At 41.4% G+C, this 16,418-nt stretch overlaps 6 protein-coding genes and 1 long non-coding RNA gene across 10 annotated transcripts; 3 read left to right on the top strand and 4 right to left on the bottom strand.

Annotated features, from left to right (window-relative positions):
- Positions 1-38: 38 nt before the first annotated feature.
- Positions 39-2,178, bottom strand: LOC119563337 (guanine nucleotide-binding protein-like 3 homolog). The gene is made up of 4 exons (XM_037876684.1): positions 2,030-2,178; positions 832-1,968; positions 359-769; positions 39-295 (listed from the first exon to the last, which is right to left on the bottom strand). Exons 1-4 carry the CDS (start codon positions 2,049-2,051, stop codon positions 120-122), a joined length of 1,746 nt encoding a protein of 581 aa, XP_037732612.1. The 5' UTR covers positions 2,052-2,178; the 3' UTR covers positions 39-119.
- On the top strand, positions 2,176-3,695 carry LOC119563341 (30S ribosomal protein S11-like). The gene is made up of 5 exons (XM_037876689.1): positions 2,176-2,441; positions 2,502-2,632; positions 2,697-2,797; positions 3,305-3,370; positions 3,440-3,695. The coding sequence occupies exons 1-5, from the start codon at positions 2,245-2,247 to the stop codon at positions 3,545-3,547; spliced, it is 603 nt and encodes a 200-aa protein (XP_037732617.1). The 5' UTR covers positions 2,176-2,244; the 3' UTR covers positions 3,548-3,695.
- Positions 3,696-3,752: 57 nt separating this feature from the next.
- Positions 3,753-10,335, bottom strand: LOC119563335 (kelch-like ECH-associated protein 1B). 4 transcript variants are annotated; one of them, XM_037876682.1, is made up of 6 exons: positions 10,277-10,335; positions 6,575-6,897; positions 6,243-6,500; positions 5,502-6,184; positions 5,010-5,215; positions 3,753-4,943 (listed from the first exon to the last, which is right to left on the bottom strand). In XM_037876682.1, exons 2-6 carry the CDS (start codon positions 6,887-6,889, stop codon positions 4,156-4,158), a joined length of 2,250 nt encoding a protein of 749 aa, XP_037732610.1. In that variant the 5' UTR covers positions 6,890-6,897; positions 10,277-10,335; the 3' UTR covers positions 3,753-4,155. The 4 variants fall into 4 exon arrangements, with proteins under 4 accessions (XP_037732610.1, XP_037732609.1, XP_037732608.1 ...); XM_037876681.1 differs by lacking the exon at positions 10,277-10,335 and adding an exon at positions 9,523-9,544; XM_037876680.1 differs by lacking the exon at positions 10,277-10,335 and adding an exon at positions 7,929-8,267.
- Positions 7,929-9,140, top strand: LOC119563342. The gene is made up of 3 exons (XR_005222125.1): positions 7,929-8,068; positions 8,165-8,560; positions 8,647-9,140. It is a non-coding gene; the product is annotated as an uncharacterized LOC119563342 (long non-coding RNA).
- A 254-nt stretch (positions 10,336-10,589) lies between the features above and the next one.
- LOC119563340 (lysophospholipase-like protein 1) lies at positions 10,590-11,643 on the top strand. The gene is made up of 2 exons (XM_037876688.1): positions 10,590-11,372; positions 11,436-11,643. Exon 1 carries the CDS (start codon positions 10,662-10,664, stop codon positions 11,367-11,369), a length of 708 nt encoding a protein of 235 aa, XP_037732616.1. The 5' UTR covers positions 10,590-10,661; the 3' UTR covers positions 11,370-11,372; positions 11,436-11,643.
- LOC119563339 (probable histone-lysine N-methyltransferase set-23) lies at positions 11,407-12,368 on the bottom strand. The gene is made up of 2 exons (XM_037876686.1): positions 11,632-12,368; positions 11,407-11,573 (listed from the first exon to the last, which is right to left on the bottom strand). Exons 1-2 carry the CDS (start codon positions 12,284-12,286, stop codon positions 11,422-11,424), a joined length of 807 nt encoding a protein of 268 aa, XP_037732614.1. The 5' UTR covers positions 12,287-12,368; the 3' UTR covers positions 11,407-11,421.
- Positions 12,369-13,328: 960 nt separating this feature from the next.
- LOC119557361 (protein midgut expression 1) lies at positions 13,329-15,362 on the bottom strand. Its single transcript, XM_037870102.1, has 4 exons — positions 15,328-15,362; positions 15,176-15,269; positions 13,560-13,758; positions 13,329-13,491 (listed from the first exon to the last, which is right to left on the bottom strand). Exons 2-3 carry the CDS (start codon positions 15,208-15,210, stop codon positions 13,566-13,568), a joined length of 228 nt encoding a protein of 75 aa, XP_037726030.1. The 5' UTR covers positions 15,211-15,269; positions 15,328-15,362; the 3' UTR covers positions 13,329-13,491; positions 13,560-13,565.
- Positions 15,363-16,418: the final 1,056 nt, after the last annotated feature.

Genomic DNA, 16,418 nt, shown 5'->3' with positions numbered 1-16,418 from the left:
GCTGAAATCATCCGAAGTAATAAAGGGGCATTTACAAGTTTTTTTTGGAGACATTACACGTTTCTATATTACAGTGTACCATCAACAGATTTATTAAATGATTAAAACTAAGGCAGAATTTATTCAATCACATAATCTTCATCAAAATCGTATTTCTCTGCCTTCGAAGAAGATCCCCCTAAGCTAAAGTTATCCAGAACGTCTGTAATTTTGGATATTTTCTTCTCGTTGCGAACATTCTGTTTCTTCTTTTGCTTTTGCAGTTGTTTGATGCCCTTATTCAGGGATTGGTTTTCTGGAATTAAGATAAATTAAGATGTTAACACAGTTCCACTGCGGGATATCCGTCTAAGCTTACCTTCCAAAAGCAGGCTGGGATCAACCTTCTCCTTTTCTTCATCCAGTTTTCGCTTGCGACCCTTCGCTGGCTTTTCCTTCTCGTCTATGACCACATTTGCACTCAATGTTTCGGCAGGACTCTCTTCTTCACGCGGTTGTCTGATCTCGAGTGGACCCGTACACGCGATCTCCATAATGTCATCAGTTTTCACAGCGCAATGCTCTAGAATCTCTGTCTCCATGGACTCGAAGTTCTCCACATCGAATTCGCGGGCCTCGGAGTGTACGATTGAGGCACTAAGGTGTACACTTTGCGCTTCCTGAATTTCCGGGGGCTGTGTGCAGTATTTGATTTTGCCCGTGTTCCAGTCGTTGAGGACGCTTCGTGCGGCTGCCACAACATCGGGTACTCCCTTCTTCAGAAATTTGCCTATGGGTAGAGTAAAAAACACATTATTATCTTTAACACTCAGTATAATTTTATGTACTCACCCATTCTGGCTGCCTTTTTGGCGAAGAACTCCTCGAATGTGTCGTAGCTTGTAATGTCGTACATGGTGCAGAAGTAATCCTTGCTGGCGCGCTTTAAAACGCTCTCGGCGATGGTGAATGGGTCTTTCACATCACCCACACGCTGCGCATTCTTCAGAACAGCATGTGATTGTTCAGATCCGCCGGTGAACACAATGCCAGGGCAATCAATCAGTTTAATTTTCGAATCCAGCTCCACTTCCTGCATTGACTTGGTCACTCCTGGTGTGCTGCCCACCATGCAGGATCTGCCGCGGGTCAGCGAGTTGATAATGGAACTCTTGCCCACATTGGGGATGCCAACGACGCCCACGCGAATCGAGGTCTTGATGCCCTTGTTGCGGCAGTAGTTGCCCAGCATGGACATGAGCAATTCGGCGCCAATGCAAACGGATCCCTGCATAGCCTTCTCGGTCTTCATCTCGCGCAGCTTGCGGCGTCCCAGTCTGTTGGCCTGATCCTGTGTGGAGGCCTTGAAGGCGGTGACGGGACCGCTGCGGCGGAAATACTTGATCCAGTTGTTCAGGTTCTCGCGCGGCACCAAATCGGCCTTGTTGAGCACCAGGACCAGTCGCTTGTTGCCCGGAGCCCCGCGAACGGCGCGCTCCACCTCATTACAGCGGGTGCCCAGCGGATCACGTGCATCCACCACCTCCAGGACAACGTCTGCGTTCTCGATGACCTTTCGGAACTCCTTGAAGTACTGCTTCAGGGACTGCTCCTTGGTGACGGCGTTCTTGTACTTCTTGCCGTCCTCATTCTGGGCATCGTTCTCGTGCATTATGCCGTGCACGGTGCTCCGCATGTCCGCATCTTCGACCATCGACTCCAGCGACTTGAACTTGCTCTGTTCGCGCTCCACCTTGAAGGCTTCGCGGCGGGCCAAGCGCTCGGCCTCCTGGCGCTGCTTGGCCTCCTCCACCTCCTTGAGGATGTCCTCCTTGAAGGGGCAGATGTTCGGGATCTGGATGAGCTTCTGTTTCTTGCTGCCCTTCTTGGGGTTCTTCTTGGCAGCGCGACGTTCCTTTTTGTTGTGGTCGCGCACCTTCTTTTCGATCTTGTGCTTCAGGCGACCGGTCAATCGCTTGGATTTTTTAGCTGCGCGATTAACACAAATATGTAGAGCTTTACTAACATAAAGGGCATATTAAATACTCACTCTTCAACCTTTTCAGAGCCATTTTACACGAGGATAACCGGAATCAAAACCAACTTTAAACAAGAACACGTGAAAATAGTCTTCTTCTTGCTCTTCGCCAGCCACCACGAAGCGTGGCCACTTGTTGTGGCGAGTTAGCCAACACTGCCAGTGTTGCCAGACTGGCGGTGTGATGTAATTTGGTTTTTGTACACCGTCTGCGAATTAAATTTAAAATGTCACTTAAAACCGTGTTTTTAAGTGCTCTTCGGAGTATCACCTTGCCAGCTGTGCCCCTCCAGACCTCCAGGATACACACGAGCGTGTGCTGGCGGAAGGCGGAGGATCGCAAGGAAATGCTGGCATCTTTGCCGGCCAAAGACGAGGGAACAGTGGGCGAAAAAACGGTGGACATCGACACACTTATCAACCGGTTGGTAGTTTTGATCTTTTCTTGAAATATTTAATAATATTTTGCTTTATTTAATCACAGCAAGGCCAAGTTCTTCCCGGACGCCAGCACCGCCACCCAGTTATTTAATGGACTGCCTTTCAACGAACTGCCCATCTGTAACATTCGCGTTTCGCCCAACAACACAATTATTTCCGTCACGGATCACAAAGGTTGGCCAATTGGAAGACCATTCCCATAACCTGGATATATTACTTAGTTTTATACTACTTTTAGGAGTCCTCCGACTGATACGATCCTGCGGCATTGAGGGGTTCAAAAACACTCGCAAGGGAACCAACATCGCTGCTCAAGCTACTGCTGTTACCATTAGTGGAGTAAGTTAAATCTCGGATGAAAGATGTTCCAAATAGTCAATACTAACCTTTGTGATCTAATGTAATTGTAAGACTAAAAATATTTGGTCCGATCAAATCACCCAAACTAATTTATATCCTTGTAAAGTGTTATTATATATTATATTATTATTATTATATAATATATTCTTTAGCCGCAATGCCATCCTAGGATGCATATAGGCATATCTGCCCATCTATCTAAACACTTTGTGAGCTCAGAAATCAAATCATGATTCTCTCAATATACCATCCTAGGATACATGTAGACATATCTGCCCATCTATCTAAACACTTTGTGAGCTCAGAAATCAAATCATCATGATTCTCTCTATATACCATCCTGGGATACATATAGACATATCTGCCCATCTATCTAAACACTTTGTGAACTCAGAAATCAAATCATCATGATTCTCTCTATATTATTTTATGTACACCACCAAAGGCTAAATTTGAACCTAACAAAATATCACAATTGCATTACAGAAAGCCATTGAATTGGGTTGGAAAACAGTGCGAGTGAAGGTCCGTGGTCTTGGCCCTGGAAGAATGGTAGGTTCAGAATATAAAGTCACTCGTAGATATTATAAGTAATTTAATTTTTATTTTATTTTGTTGCAGTCGGCAATCAAGGGCTTGCAAATGGGGGGACTTAACATTGTTTCCATAACCGACAACACACATGTTTCATTTAATCCCCCAAGGCCCCGAAAACAAAGGAGTCTCTAATCTTGAACTTGTTAATACCGTTGCTTATAAACAAAATACACTAATAGTCGTTAAAAAACCCAAAAATTTATCTTTGAAATGAAATAAATGACACAGTCATGGTGAGCGAGTCACAAGACGACCGTAATTTCCTGGCGCAATAAATAAACCTCAATGTATAATTTATATATCGGTCGATTAAAAAAAGTTTGAAACAATAAATTTCTTAAGTTTGTATAATATTTTTGTTATATTTTGTTTCTTATATTACTTGTTTTTTCTTAAGAGTTACAATGGATGCACATAATTCCTTTAATAGTCCTATTCTAAAAAAAGTACAATATGCAAGTTATCAGTATGGATGCCTAAAAAATATATAAAATACGAAACTTTCCTTCCACTAATCAACTATTAACCCTAATCAATCTTTATAAAATGGGCTGAAGAGCGCCAGTTATGTTATGGATGCCATAAAAACTGTTTGACTAAATATCACCTAGCGAACACACTAGCAATATACTTCAATGGAATGCTGCTTCTCAACATGGAATTCTAGAGGATACGATCAGGATTTGTACAATGAATGATGTTTTTGGTTGTGGCTAAGCGTGAGGTTCGGATTCGTATTGTCATGTGCTTGCCGAGGTTAATTTTCGCAGGCGACCTTCGATGTGACTGTGCAAAACTTTCGCTGCTGTGCTTAGTATGCAGGTTTTTCGCGCTTTATCGAATTTATACGCTTCTTGCGCATCTAATGGGGTTCCGTCCCTCTGAGGCGAAGAAGGCTTTGGTGCAGTTCTTCGAAATCTTTGCTGCATTTTGGCCCAGGGGCAGCTTGGATTGGTGAGCTCCTCTGATTTTATGGCGGGGATTTGAAAACTATGTGGTTCTGGAGGGATTTCTGGCTTTATATCTATATCAGAGTCACAATTATTGCATCCGCTCATCCCGAATGTCGTGTGAAACTGCATATTGGACGCGGTTCCGGGATAATGCGGACTGCCACCGCCGGACGGATTTTGTGGTGTATTCCCCTGTTTTCCCTCGTCGTTACTTCCATCTGGCTGTGTAGCATCGCTCTCTTCGTAGTCCATAAACGTTGTGGAACATGCTGGCTGATAAATAACCGCCGACGCATGACCAGATCTTCCCGACTTCAGTGGCGTTCCCTTCGTCCAGGTGTTCGTTCGCGGATCGTAGACTTCAACGATGGACAGGAAGTTGTTGCCATCGAATCCACCAATTGCGTATAGTTTTCCGTCCAGCGTAGTCAGCGAGAGAGCACTACGTGCGATTTGGATTGGCGCCACCATGTCCCAGGTATCGTTTTCGGTATCATAACGCTCCACAGTGGCCAGTTGTCGGGTGCCGTCGAAGCCTCCTACCACGTAGATGTACTGGTTAATTGCCGCCACACCTGATTGTAATTAATTTCGAAATTAGTTGGATAGGAGATAATAACAGGATGGCTAGTCATTCTTACCCGCTCCACTGCGACCCGTTTGTAGTGGTGGCAGAAAACTCCACTCATTGTTCTCCGGATGATAGCACTCCACGCTGCCCAATCGCTCGTTTCCATCAAAACCTCCGATGGCATAGAGCAGTCGATTGACCACCACCACCCCCACACCCAAACGTTTGGCATGCATCGGCTGTACGAGGGTCCAGCGATCGAGTTCTGGGTCGTAGCTAAAGAAGATTATAATATTTTATTATTATTTGGCGGTAGCAGATAAATCGATGATAACTTAGTGTGTATAGATAGTACGAAAACAAAATGTTTTGAAAGATAAATAAACTCCCCCTCACTATCAAGATCCATGTCACGCTTTTGTTAAAACTATTTTATACAGGGAACATTAAAGATACTAAACCTCTAAGTATTGAATTCCTTTAAATAACACTAGTATAGGACCAAAAGCAACTGATTGAATATATACTACTGAACTCTTTTTAGTTAATTTTTTATACTCACTATTCCACTGTGTTGTGGTACTCCATGCCTGCGGATCCGCCCACGGCGTACATTAGCTCGTCCATGACGGCCACGCCCACTCGATGGCGCGGCACGGACATTGGGGCACAGGGACGCCACGTCTCGCTAACGGCACTGTACCGATCCACCCAATCCGAATCATAGGAGGATCCAATGTTGTTATTCCTGCCTCCGACCGCATAAAACTTGCCCTTGAGGAAAGCGGCGCCCAGGCCGGATCTTGGAATGCGCAGGTTGGGCAGTGTCGTCCACGTCTTGTCGTCCACATTGTAGGCCTCCAGAATGTCCAGTGAGTGCCGGAAGAAGCCGCCGGCCACGAATATCATTCGCGTGGTGTTGGGCGTCCTCTCCTTAACACCAGGGCACTTGTGCAGCGTTAGGTCCTTGAAGATCTTGGCCAAATACTCCCGACAGGCGGGCACCTTACGCAGAACGTCGCAGTTTTTCATCTGCTCCTTAAGGAAGTTGGGCGTTAGGAACTGGCAACGCACGGCGCCCAGGATGTGCTCCATTTTGCAGTGTCGATTGTCCTCGTCGTATTTCACCCACTTGAGGACAGCGTTGTAGACCTCTCGCTCCTCCTGCACATTAAGCTCATCCCTTCGAATCAGGGCTATCAACTGATAGGCCGAAAGCTGGAGGAACTCCTCCTCTTGGCACACCTAAAGAAAAATCAAAAGTTGTAGTTCTCTGGACGGATTTCCATAAGAGATTACTAACCTGTGTGAAATTCCGCTCTATGAACACATTCGCCTTCTTTTGCAGCTCAACGCAGCCGTGCTGCTCGGCAAAGTTGGCGATGCCAATGGCATTTGTGGGGTCCAATTGGCGCTCCAGAAAGGCACAGCAGGCATCGATTACGTTTGGCACTTGGAACATGGTGGCCGCCGGCAGCAGTTGGCACACCGTCACCTCAGTCACACGGATCTGGCCGGTGTACATGAAGTATAGGATGCGGGACATGGCCGTGGGACAGACCTGAAAGAGCGAAATGGACGAACTGTTCATCTATTAAGCCAACCAGTTAAGGGCCGCGCTTGAGCTCTACTTACCCCCTGGAGCTGGACGCGCGACATCTCCGACTCCTTGAGTCCGCCCGTGAACATGGCCTTGAAGTAGGGCGATGCGGCGGACAGCACCACCTTGTGGGCGGGAAAGAGCTCCCTCTTCACCTCCAGAACCACGTCCGTGAGCATGCCATGCGATCGCATCATGTACATCATTTTCAGGGCCTCCTTGGCGTAGTTGGACATGCAGAAGGTCATGTCGTCGTCCGTGGCATCGTGGTCATCTAGGGTCGAATGCACCGATCCAAACCGACCGCCACAATTCGACGAGATGGAACAACTTTCCGAAGTGTTGTTCATCTCAGCCTCTGGAAAGTCAAGGAAAAGAATATTTATATAATATCGGAATTATTAATGTTATTAGCTTTATTAATAGTAATTAAACTTGAAAATTGACTTGTATTCCGGAAAAAATGACCCTTAGAGAATTTAATTTATTAAAATTATTTAGTTATTAAATATGAATTTAACGAGCATATTATATAGTCTGCTAATAGTTAGAAACTTACATACTTTGCAACCCAGCCCTGTAACCCTTGTACCCCATCCATTGCAAATAGATCGACAATCAGCTTAGGCTATATATTCTATTATATTATCTAATCTGTTGTGAATTTGCAAAAAAAAATTCAAGATGGCATTTTAAAGAAATCCTCCAAGTGTGAAATGACGTAGGATTTTAGGCATATCTGAGATAGCTGAATGGTGGGATACGACTAGCTTTAATACGTTCTAGATCTTATAGGGATTTTTTATTTTTTGAACGAATTGAGTATTTTGTAAAGATATAATAATAAATTTGGTATTCAATTGGTTAGTTTTGGAAAAGTTTAGTATTAGAGATATACCGTTTCTCGATAGGAAAACTAACCCAATTAAATGGTTTTTTGCATATAAAGAACCTTTAAAAACAACTCATTTAGTTCTTCAAGTACACTCTTCCGAGCGAGTACTATAATCCAATGGGAATTTGCATTGTCACCACAAACCAGTTTTCCCGTACTGATATCTTCTATGATTATATCCAAAACGCCTTTAAACTGGCTCTAAATATTCAAAAACACGCGCGAATGCATCTAAATTTAATGCTGTTTCAATCCATTATATTTTACATCTCACGTTCGACTTTGGCTGACTTCACTGTATAACAATCTAGAAGCGTTTCAAGCATTTTCGCCAATCATTGTGGGCTGTTTTAGAGTGTGGGACCCGCCAGAGAACATGATTCGCAATTTGCACCGTCATGATCAGTGGTTTTTTTTCCCCAAAAGCCCAAGTAACAAAATGGCAAGCTCGTTGCGAATTGAACTGTAGACCCATTATAAAATCCGAAACGAACCTTCTGGGGGGCAGGAGTACGTCTTGCGGGTGGGCATGTCGGAGATGTGACTCTCATATTGCATGGGGGTATGCATTTGGGTTTGCATTTTGGCACAACTAAGGATAAGGATAGGGATCCTTGAGGAGATCTTTTTTCAGGTTTGTCACTTCACGAGTTATGGTTTTTATAGTTATTATAATCAGGGTTTTATGTGCACGCACTCCACCCGCGATAATGGTAATTTGCAAACAAAGACTGGGTGAAAATGAAAGCGCACGATCGATCAGCTTCTGCTCCGCAAATCCGCTCCGGCGATCATGCGTGCGCCGTGGAGAGAGCCCGTCAACTGACTGCTATGTGGTCCGCTCTAGCCACCGGGAAATGGACTCGAGTGCCCCACAGACCCCAGAGACTTATCTCTCGGATGGCGGGGAGCGTTACAAAGAGCGCTATCATGCTTACATGTGACTCGGTTCTTTTGGACCCTTGCTTACAGGTGAGCACTCCTTGTTGTGGCGATAAAGAACTCCACAATTATGAACACCATGAATGAACGCACGGCTTACGAACGATTTCTGCTCCGTAACGATGATGTTCACAAATCGGTACCTTTGGTAAGCACAATTGTCTGCCATAATTTTCCATTTCAGGTGAGAAATGTCTAACCTGCCCAGCAGGTTTTTTAGAGGATCACGAATTTCCAAATGTTTTATTTACCCAACTAATTAATTTGCAGGGTAGATGTACGGCTATACAGCACTTTGGAAAACTTTACGCGCGTCATCCAGACATTTGGGAATTTCGTTTCGTTGAAATGATAACTAAAATCCGTTCAAAGTCCGCCCAAAATCAACAAATAAATACTTATTCATACATCTTTAAATCAACATAATATCATAGTTCTCTTAAATGCTTATAAGGAGGTTATTAAAGCAAATAATTGTTCTCTTATACAGTCTATTATTATGTCTCCATTTTTAGTAGTTTAGGCATGATTGTAACTTTCGCCCTAACGGGCTTTCATAATATTTCGTTTAAGAGTTTAATACCCTCAAATCTGACAGTATCTGATAAATCATTGTTACCAAGCAATCAAATCATGGCAATAAATTTAGACGTATCGAGTCATGACGGTGCTCACACATTTGTTCATGGAGATATTGTCTTGTTAAATAATCATGAAGATAGAAATTAAAATACTATAAATTATATTACACTATTAATTGAACATTAAAGCATTATAAAATGATGTACTGTTTAATATATTCAAAGATTTATACCGTCTGTATTATTTTTTCAAAGTGGACCGGATTAGAAAAAATTCGAGGAAATATTTTGATATACTAATTTAAAATATCATGATTTATGTAATATTAATGCTTGTAATATCAGAACTCAAAATATAAAGATAATTTTTACCATAATAGCCATTACGGGATCGCTAGATTTTTATTATTCAATTTAAAACAGGCAGGTTTCGCAAAAGAATTCTTTTCCAGTGCAGTTGTAGCTACGAACATTGTATCTGAGTCACTAAAAAATAAGAGATACATGGCTCTCGGATAAAAAAGGGGCTTCTATAGAAAGACCAATCTCGTGATCTGTTAATTACCTAGCATAAATTCAGAAACTCCAATGTGTTGGAAATGGATTCTACTCTTTGTTTATCAAAGTGCGGTTTTAAAATTACCGCGTAAAGTGAGGACGGGTTGTTGGTTAGTAAGTGATAAGGCAAAAACTGGGCGAAATAGTGCCAAATCATGATGAGGAGGCAAAACCTTATACACATTCTCCGTGTGATTGTGTAGGTGAAAACAAATAGCGTAATCAGCAGGGAGCGAGCGTGTGTGAGTGCAGGTACCGTTGAACTTTGCATCCACATAAACAAATATTACTCACTTACATTCCACTCCCTGTCCCCCTCTCACGCACGAACGAACGGTACATAGTACATACATGCCATTTATGTACAAACGCACACCCACACTTCCAATGCCATGTGCCGAACAGCTGATGGAGGCCATGGAAATGGAACTCACGAAGAAGGCCATTGATTGTGATTGTGAGAAAAGGCAACTTTGTTGTAAGAGATTACTGCAATGCGGAGCAAACATTTTCACTGCATCTGCATCACCAGGGAACTCAAGATCTCACAGATACTACATATGTACATAACCACGTATATAAGCTGGGAAAGTGCACCGTAAATTTCTCCCTTTGTTTCATTGAAGTTTTCACTCGAAGGTAACTAACGCTCGTAGGTTAATGAAAACGTTTGTAATCGGTCAACATAACTATGCTAATATAAAGCATTCGATGTGCGATATTTTATATACTGGTTTTATGATTTATTTACTGCTACTCACAACTTTATTTATTTATTTTCCACTTGCCACTCCGATTTTTTTCTCCTCTTTGCGAGTGTTGGAAAACGCATGCCTGTTTACATGCGAGATTTCAAGGGTTGCCAGATGGTTAGAAAAGGTTGAGGTTAAGCAATAAAATACATAATTTTAAACCTGATGGATCTAATCAACAAACATTTCCTAGACCAATGCAGGCAGTTATAAAAGAAATGCAGAATATATATCCACGAATTTATTGAATTTAGTAAAGAAAATTAAAAGTTAAGCCTTATCATTTATCAACAGCTGATTTTTAACACCTGTTTTTTCTAAGCTGGTCACACTGCTGCCCTTTGGAGTTCCAATCGTGCAATATTAAAAATACCTATCCAAAGGTGGATTAAAGATGAAGCCGGCCTTGAAAACGGTCAATGCCACAGGAAGGCACACCGCCTCGGTGATATTCTTCCATGGATCCGGCGACACGGGCCCCAATGTTCTGGAATGGGTGCGCTTTCTGCTCGGCGGGAACCTGGAGTATCCGCACATAAAGATCATCTATCCCACGGCCCCCAAGCAGAAGTACACCCCGTTGGACGGGGAGCTGTCCAATGTCTGGTTCGACCGCAAGTCCGTGAACATAGCCGCCCCGGAGAGCAGGAAGAGCATGACCCAGTGCTATGAGACAGTCAATCAGCTCATCGATGAGGAGGTGTCCAGTGGAATCCCGCTGAACAGGATCATCGTGGGTGGGTTTTCCATGGGCGGTGCCGTGGCCTTGCATACGGGCTATCATTTGAAACCCAGTTTGGCTGGCGTATTCGCACACTCCTCGTTCCTGAACCGCGGCTCCGTTGTGTACGAGTCTCTGGCGAACAGCCAAGGGGATTCCCTTCCCGAGCTGCGAATGTTCCACGGGGAAAGGGATACTCTAGTGCCGCCAGACTGGGGCGTGGAGACCTTCGAATCCCTTAAAAAACTGGGAGTCAAGGGCACATTCCATCCACTAAGAAACACTCTGCACGAACTGAAAACCGCCTCCATTACGGATCTTCAGAAATGGATTCAGGAAAAGCTGCCTCCGCTGGAAAACCAAGTGCAAAATAAGCTCTGAACGGCAAGTATTTAAAAAGATTTATATCCCCATCCCTAGACTAACTTATTTCTTATTCAATTGCAGTGTTTGGCATGAATCCCGTGCAATTTGGGGCAGCGCAGAGGCAAGTCTTTCCATATGCAAACTTTTTATACTCCCCCTCTCCGCCGTAATGAAAGCACAACTCCTCCTGGGCCCGAATATCCCGAGCTGCAAAAATACCTAGGGATATACGATACATTACTCCACAAGCTGGAGCAAAACAAGCAATAAAACTCACCTATTTTCGGTATGGGACAGTCTATTCGTACCGCTGCTATGTTGCAGTTTGGTTCACAGCTGTGGTTTAGGTAACGCCCGATGTTCCCACGTCTAGAAGGATCCACGATGGTCACCTGTTGCTTCGTTTCGCTGGTGTATTCATTCAAAACCAGGACATAGTTCATCAGGCCAAGTTCTTCATTGATGTTCAAGCGTCTTTTGGCCTCAGATGCAGTCAAAAGTTCTCCGGCATATTCGCATATGTATCCACCTTCTGGAATGTTTACTGTAGTGCGCAGACCTTTGGATCCGTATACTGGAGAGTCGAATATTTCCAGATTTTTTCTTGGACCGTATTGCACAAGTCGATTGGAGCAGGTGTTTCGACTGCATTTGCATAAATCATTGCACTCGATGACGGGATTTGAGGATTTTTTTAAAACTAATTCTACACCATCCCTCAAGTACTCATATTGACCTCCATGGGGACATATTTCACTCTTTTCGCAGGCTCCATTGCATTGACATTGGTTCAGAAGAACGGAATTGTACTCGTCCGCCAAAGTTTTAAAATCTAAACTGCCATCGCTGGGCATTAACACCGATTCCAATATATACTCTAGACTATCGGGGTGCTCATAATCGTCACAAACAGCTGTATCAGATCTATTCATTTTTATTATTGTTTATATTGGAATATATTGGATCCTATATTTTCTTTATTTGTTGGACCATAATACGATTTTGTAATTCCGGAATAAGGGACTCTATTCATTTGGTCACACTCGGAATTTAAAATTTTCTGTTTAATTTAAATGAACATTTCCTAGGGAAAGTGTTTCATTTTTTTTTTTTTTAACCTGTATCTTCAATTTATCCGTTTGGTTTTGAGCGTTACCAGACTTCCAGAAAAAGGGGACTCCTTGCGATGACCTCCCATTTCCCCTGCGTGTTGAGTTTCCACCGCTCCACCATGTTGGATTTCCCACTCCGCCATCGTGTTGGGTTTCCATTTCGGAGCGACGAAGGGGCTGATTTGGATCCAATCGAAGTTGTCGAACGATTGGCAGCACGTCTGAACTTTATGGGAGCCTGGTAGAAGTTCATCGAGTCGATGGCTTCGAAATGGTTCTGAATATATCGATTTTATTGGAGATTGCCCGCTGGGCTGAGGGACATTGTTCTGATGGCAGGTCCACGGTATCTGCACTTTAGGAAGTACACGGTTTTATTTTTATGACAATGTAAATATTTATATTTTCATTTGGGATTGACCCTTTGAAAAAGGAGTTTACTTATTATCTTTAACTTCAATATTGTCAAAAAATATTTTTGTTACACTTCTTAATCACAAATGAAAGGCTAGAACATCCGTCTTTTCGTAAAAATAAATAATGTACCCATAATGGTCGACAATGCTGTTTTGATTGTCATTATAGAGGTGCGCTAAAAGAAATATGTAACAATATTTAATTTCAATATCCGTTACTCGTATTAGGCGATTATTTAATTAAATTTGGAAAGCATAAATCCCCTCCCTTAAAAATTGCATGTGTACCCAATTAATTTAGAGGCTATACATTTTTTGCTTTAATTGTAAAACCATTTTAAAATTTATTCATTCATTATTGTTTTTTTTTAATTTAAGCATCTTAAATATTTAATCATACAATTGTTTTGTGTTGAAACATTCTGTTAAATGGAGATTCACAGTAATGATTAGAGGGGGTGTAATATTTATTTGTACTGTTACTGAAAACGTTTAACAATTATACTCCTCTAAAAGGCTCCGGCGGTGTTTGTTTGTGTAAATTGGTGGCAATTAATCTGGATTAATGGAATTATGCAAAGCATGGAACATTTTTGAATGCGAACTTATCTGAAATAATAATTTTTTTGGGTTTAGGAAAGAACATCGTTTATTGTTCATAGTTATTAGGTACCTACCTTATTTTATTTGCTCAAGGCATCTTTGATTTTGTCGAATCCTGACTGGATGTTATCGGTTACTTTGTTTGTGTACTTGGTAACATCGTCCTCCTTCTCGTAGTAGTAAATAAAGTAGACGGCCAAGCCGACCACAATGATGACCACCAAAAATGTACTGATCACTGAAATAAGCACACTAAGCGCACAGTTGAAGCAGCTGAAAAGATAAGAGTACATATATTAAATTGTAATTGTTTTATAAAACTATTTGGAAGAAATTGTATATTTTCCTAGAAACGCGATAAAGTCATTGTCTGTATATTTTACATACATCCCTCACATTCTTTAAAGCATTTTCAAATGAGATCACCATCAGAAACCTATTTATGTATTCATGAATCATAAGTAAATTGGAAAATAGGCTAAAATGATATTTTAATTAGTTCTTAAATGGTCATGGTCAGTGTAATTGCTCTCATTAGCCCTAATAGTTGAAAAGCCAAGGGTTCTTCTGGCAGCACATAGAAATGATGCAATACTTCCGAATTAATTACGCATGAAAAGTTGTCTAATAAAAATGCACCCCAAATAACATTCGTGGATTACATTTTCACCCCCATCAGGGAGTTAGCTACCACTTTTTGAGGGCCAAGAGCTGGCATTCCAAGGGAAATGCGAAACCGGCGACGAGCTGCCGGTTGTTGGCTTAAACCAACGGGGCGGGGTCATGGCGATTCCTGGGGGTAGATATATGTATTTAAGGAATAATTCCGTCGCGCCTCGATGGAGCCAGGACTTTCTGGAGCCAGATGGTACATAAGCAAAAACTAATGCGACGCACTGCGAAATGCTCGACATGACCACATTGTATGTTTGTATCTTATAGATACGCAAATACGCGGGCTTTCAATTGTGGCCACTGTGCGCGTATATGAACAAGCACATAAGTATATATGCGTATGTATATTCATATATATAGCTTAGGGAAGCGTGAGCTGGAATAATAATAAGTAGTCTTCTGTGGATACGATACCATGTTGCATGTCATGTACGTATTTTTTTCACAGCAACTATGCGTATGATTCCATGGACAATTAAGTAATTCATTCTGCCAGCTGTATGTATGCGATGATTCGCCATCGAAAGTGGAAACACTTTCAGGTAGAACGGATCTGAGTACCTATAGATTCTCATGCGGTTCGTTTGTTTACCTGCTCTCATTGCTTTTATTTGTGATATGGAAACCTGTATGTATAAGAGTCGCAAGTGAGAATTCGCACAGGGTATTCCAGTTTTCTCTGAATTCTGCTTCCGCTTTAAAATTGCATTGTTCTCTTGTTGTTTTATATATAAATACAGCTCCCCTGGGAGCACTTTTTCTATATTCAGATCTTCTCATAGGAGTCTTTAAAATATGTATGTAAATAGGAGGAAACTTTAGCTATCAGGTGGTTGCACACTTTCTTATCTTATTTGAGGTCTTACTCATGGTTCTCGATTTATTTATAATTCTTGAGCGAGTCTTCTAAATGGTGCTTTACTTTTAGATTTTTGTTTACACTCGGAAATCTCTCTTATCTTAAACTTACAAGAGGCTAGACTTTTGTAATACTAATCTATTTAAGGCAACTTACCAGCAGGCTACGTTTCCGGCTAGGCACTTGCACATGTTGATCTTCTTTTCTGTTGGAAAGATGTCTGATCAAAATAAACAACTTCGAGTATCGTCTGCAATTAAATATATAATGAGAATTTCCACCACCCTCAAGGAAGCCATTCAACTCACAGTCAACCGCTTTTGCCGACAAAATTTGTTTAACTAAACCCAAAGAGAATGAGTATATTTAGCGTCCCAGTTCGGCTCGAAGTCTTCTCTGCCATACAAGTTCGACGTCGCACCGTGGTAAAACTTGGTGAAATTGTTGGTAAATAATATTTTTTTAAATGTGTTGTTTTCTGTTTTTGTTGTGTTTGTACTTATATTTTTTTATAATTTTGTACTCTACAAATTTATGAAGATTTTCTTGGAACCATTTATGAACTATAGACTTGGAAAATAAAGTTGAATTAAGTTTATTTTAAACACTTAAAACTTGCCAATTTAACTCTCTTTCCTTTTTGTTCAATTAACTTTATAAAGTTAAAACTGGTTTAAGGTCGCATTTATAACTTATAACTCCAATAACAACTTTGTTTGTAACTTCGCTCAAATGTTCAAGGCAGTAGAAGAGAATTCTTAAGTTGAGGGTGAGAGTTCTTGAGTTTGTGTTTTCTTTGTTTTTCTGGGGTTCGCAAAGAAGTACTTAATATGAAAAGCGTGAATGCTGTACGCACTCCTCAACTTCTGAGCTCTTATACAAACATATAACACTCGTGGTGCGAAGTTGAAGGGAGCGTGAAGAATAAAAACCCATTACAATTAACCCTAGATGTTTGTTTGCAATCTTTAAGGGGGACTTCTTTTTAGCAAACAGTTGGAAAAAATTGAGCAGTTATCACTTAAAACATCAGTAAGAACGTCATATTATTTCTGACCTTCTTAACATTTAAAAAAATGCAAAATACATAGTATTATAACCATTACACCGTTGGTAAAATTTCATCAAACCAGTTAAATTTGTTGGTGTAAGGCCAGAACTCACGCGAGATTTTATTTTGCAGATATATAATGAAATTGTGTACTATTTTGAACTCACTTCCCGTTGAGAACCGTAAATTAATAATGTAATGATAATGTTAATTAATTCCTATTAAATCTGTTTATTATTTATGAAAAACAAAATTATTTTGTAGTTGATTTGGAATTCCAAAGAATTTATATAATTTTTTTGCATCTTGTAGACCAGCTGCCCGTAATAAAACGACTATTTTGGGATT

The sequence above is a fragment of the Drosophila subpulchrella genome, chromosome 3R, assembly GCF_014743375.2.
Source record: "Drosophila subpulchrella strain 33 F10 #4 breed RU33 chromosome 3R, RU_Dsub_v1.1 Primary Assembly, whole genome shotgun sequence".
In the NCBI taxonomy this organism is placed as follows: Eukaryota; Metazoa; Arthropoda; class Insecta; order Diptera; family Drosophilidae; genus Drosophila; species Drosophila subpulchrella.
Note: the sequence above shows the minus strand (reverse complement) of the source record. Positions and strands in the feature narration are given on the sequence as shown.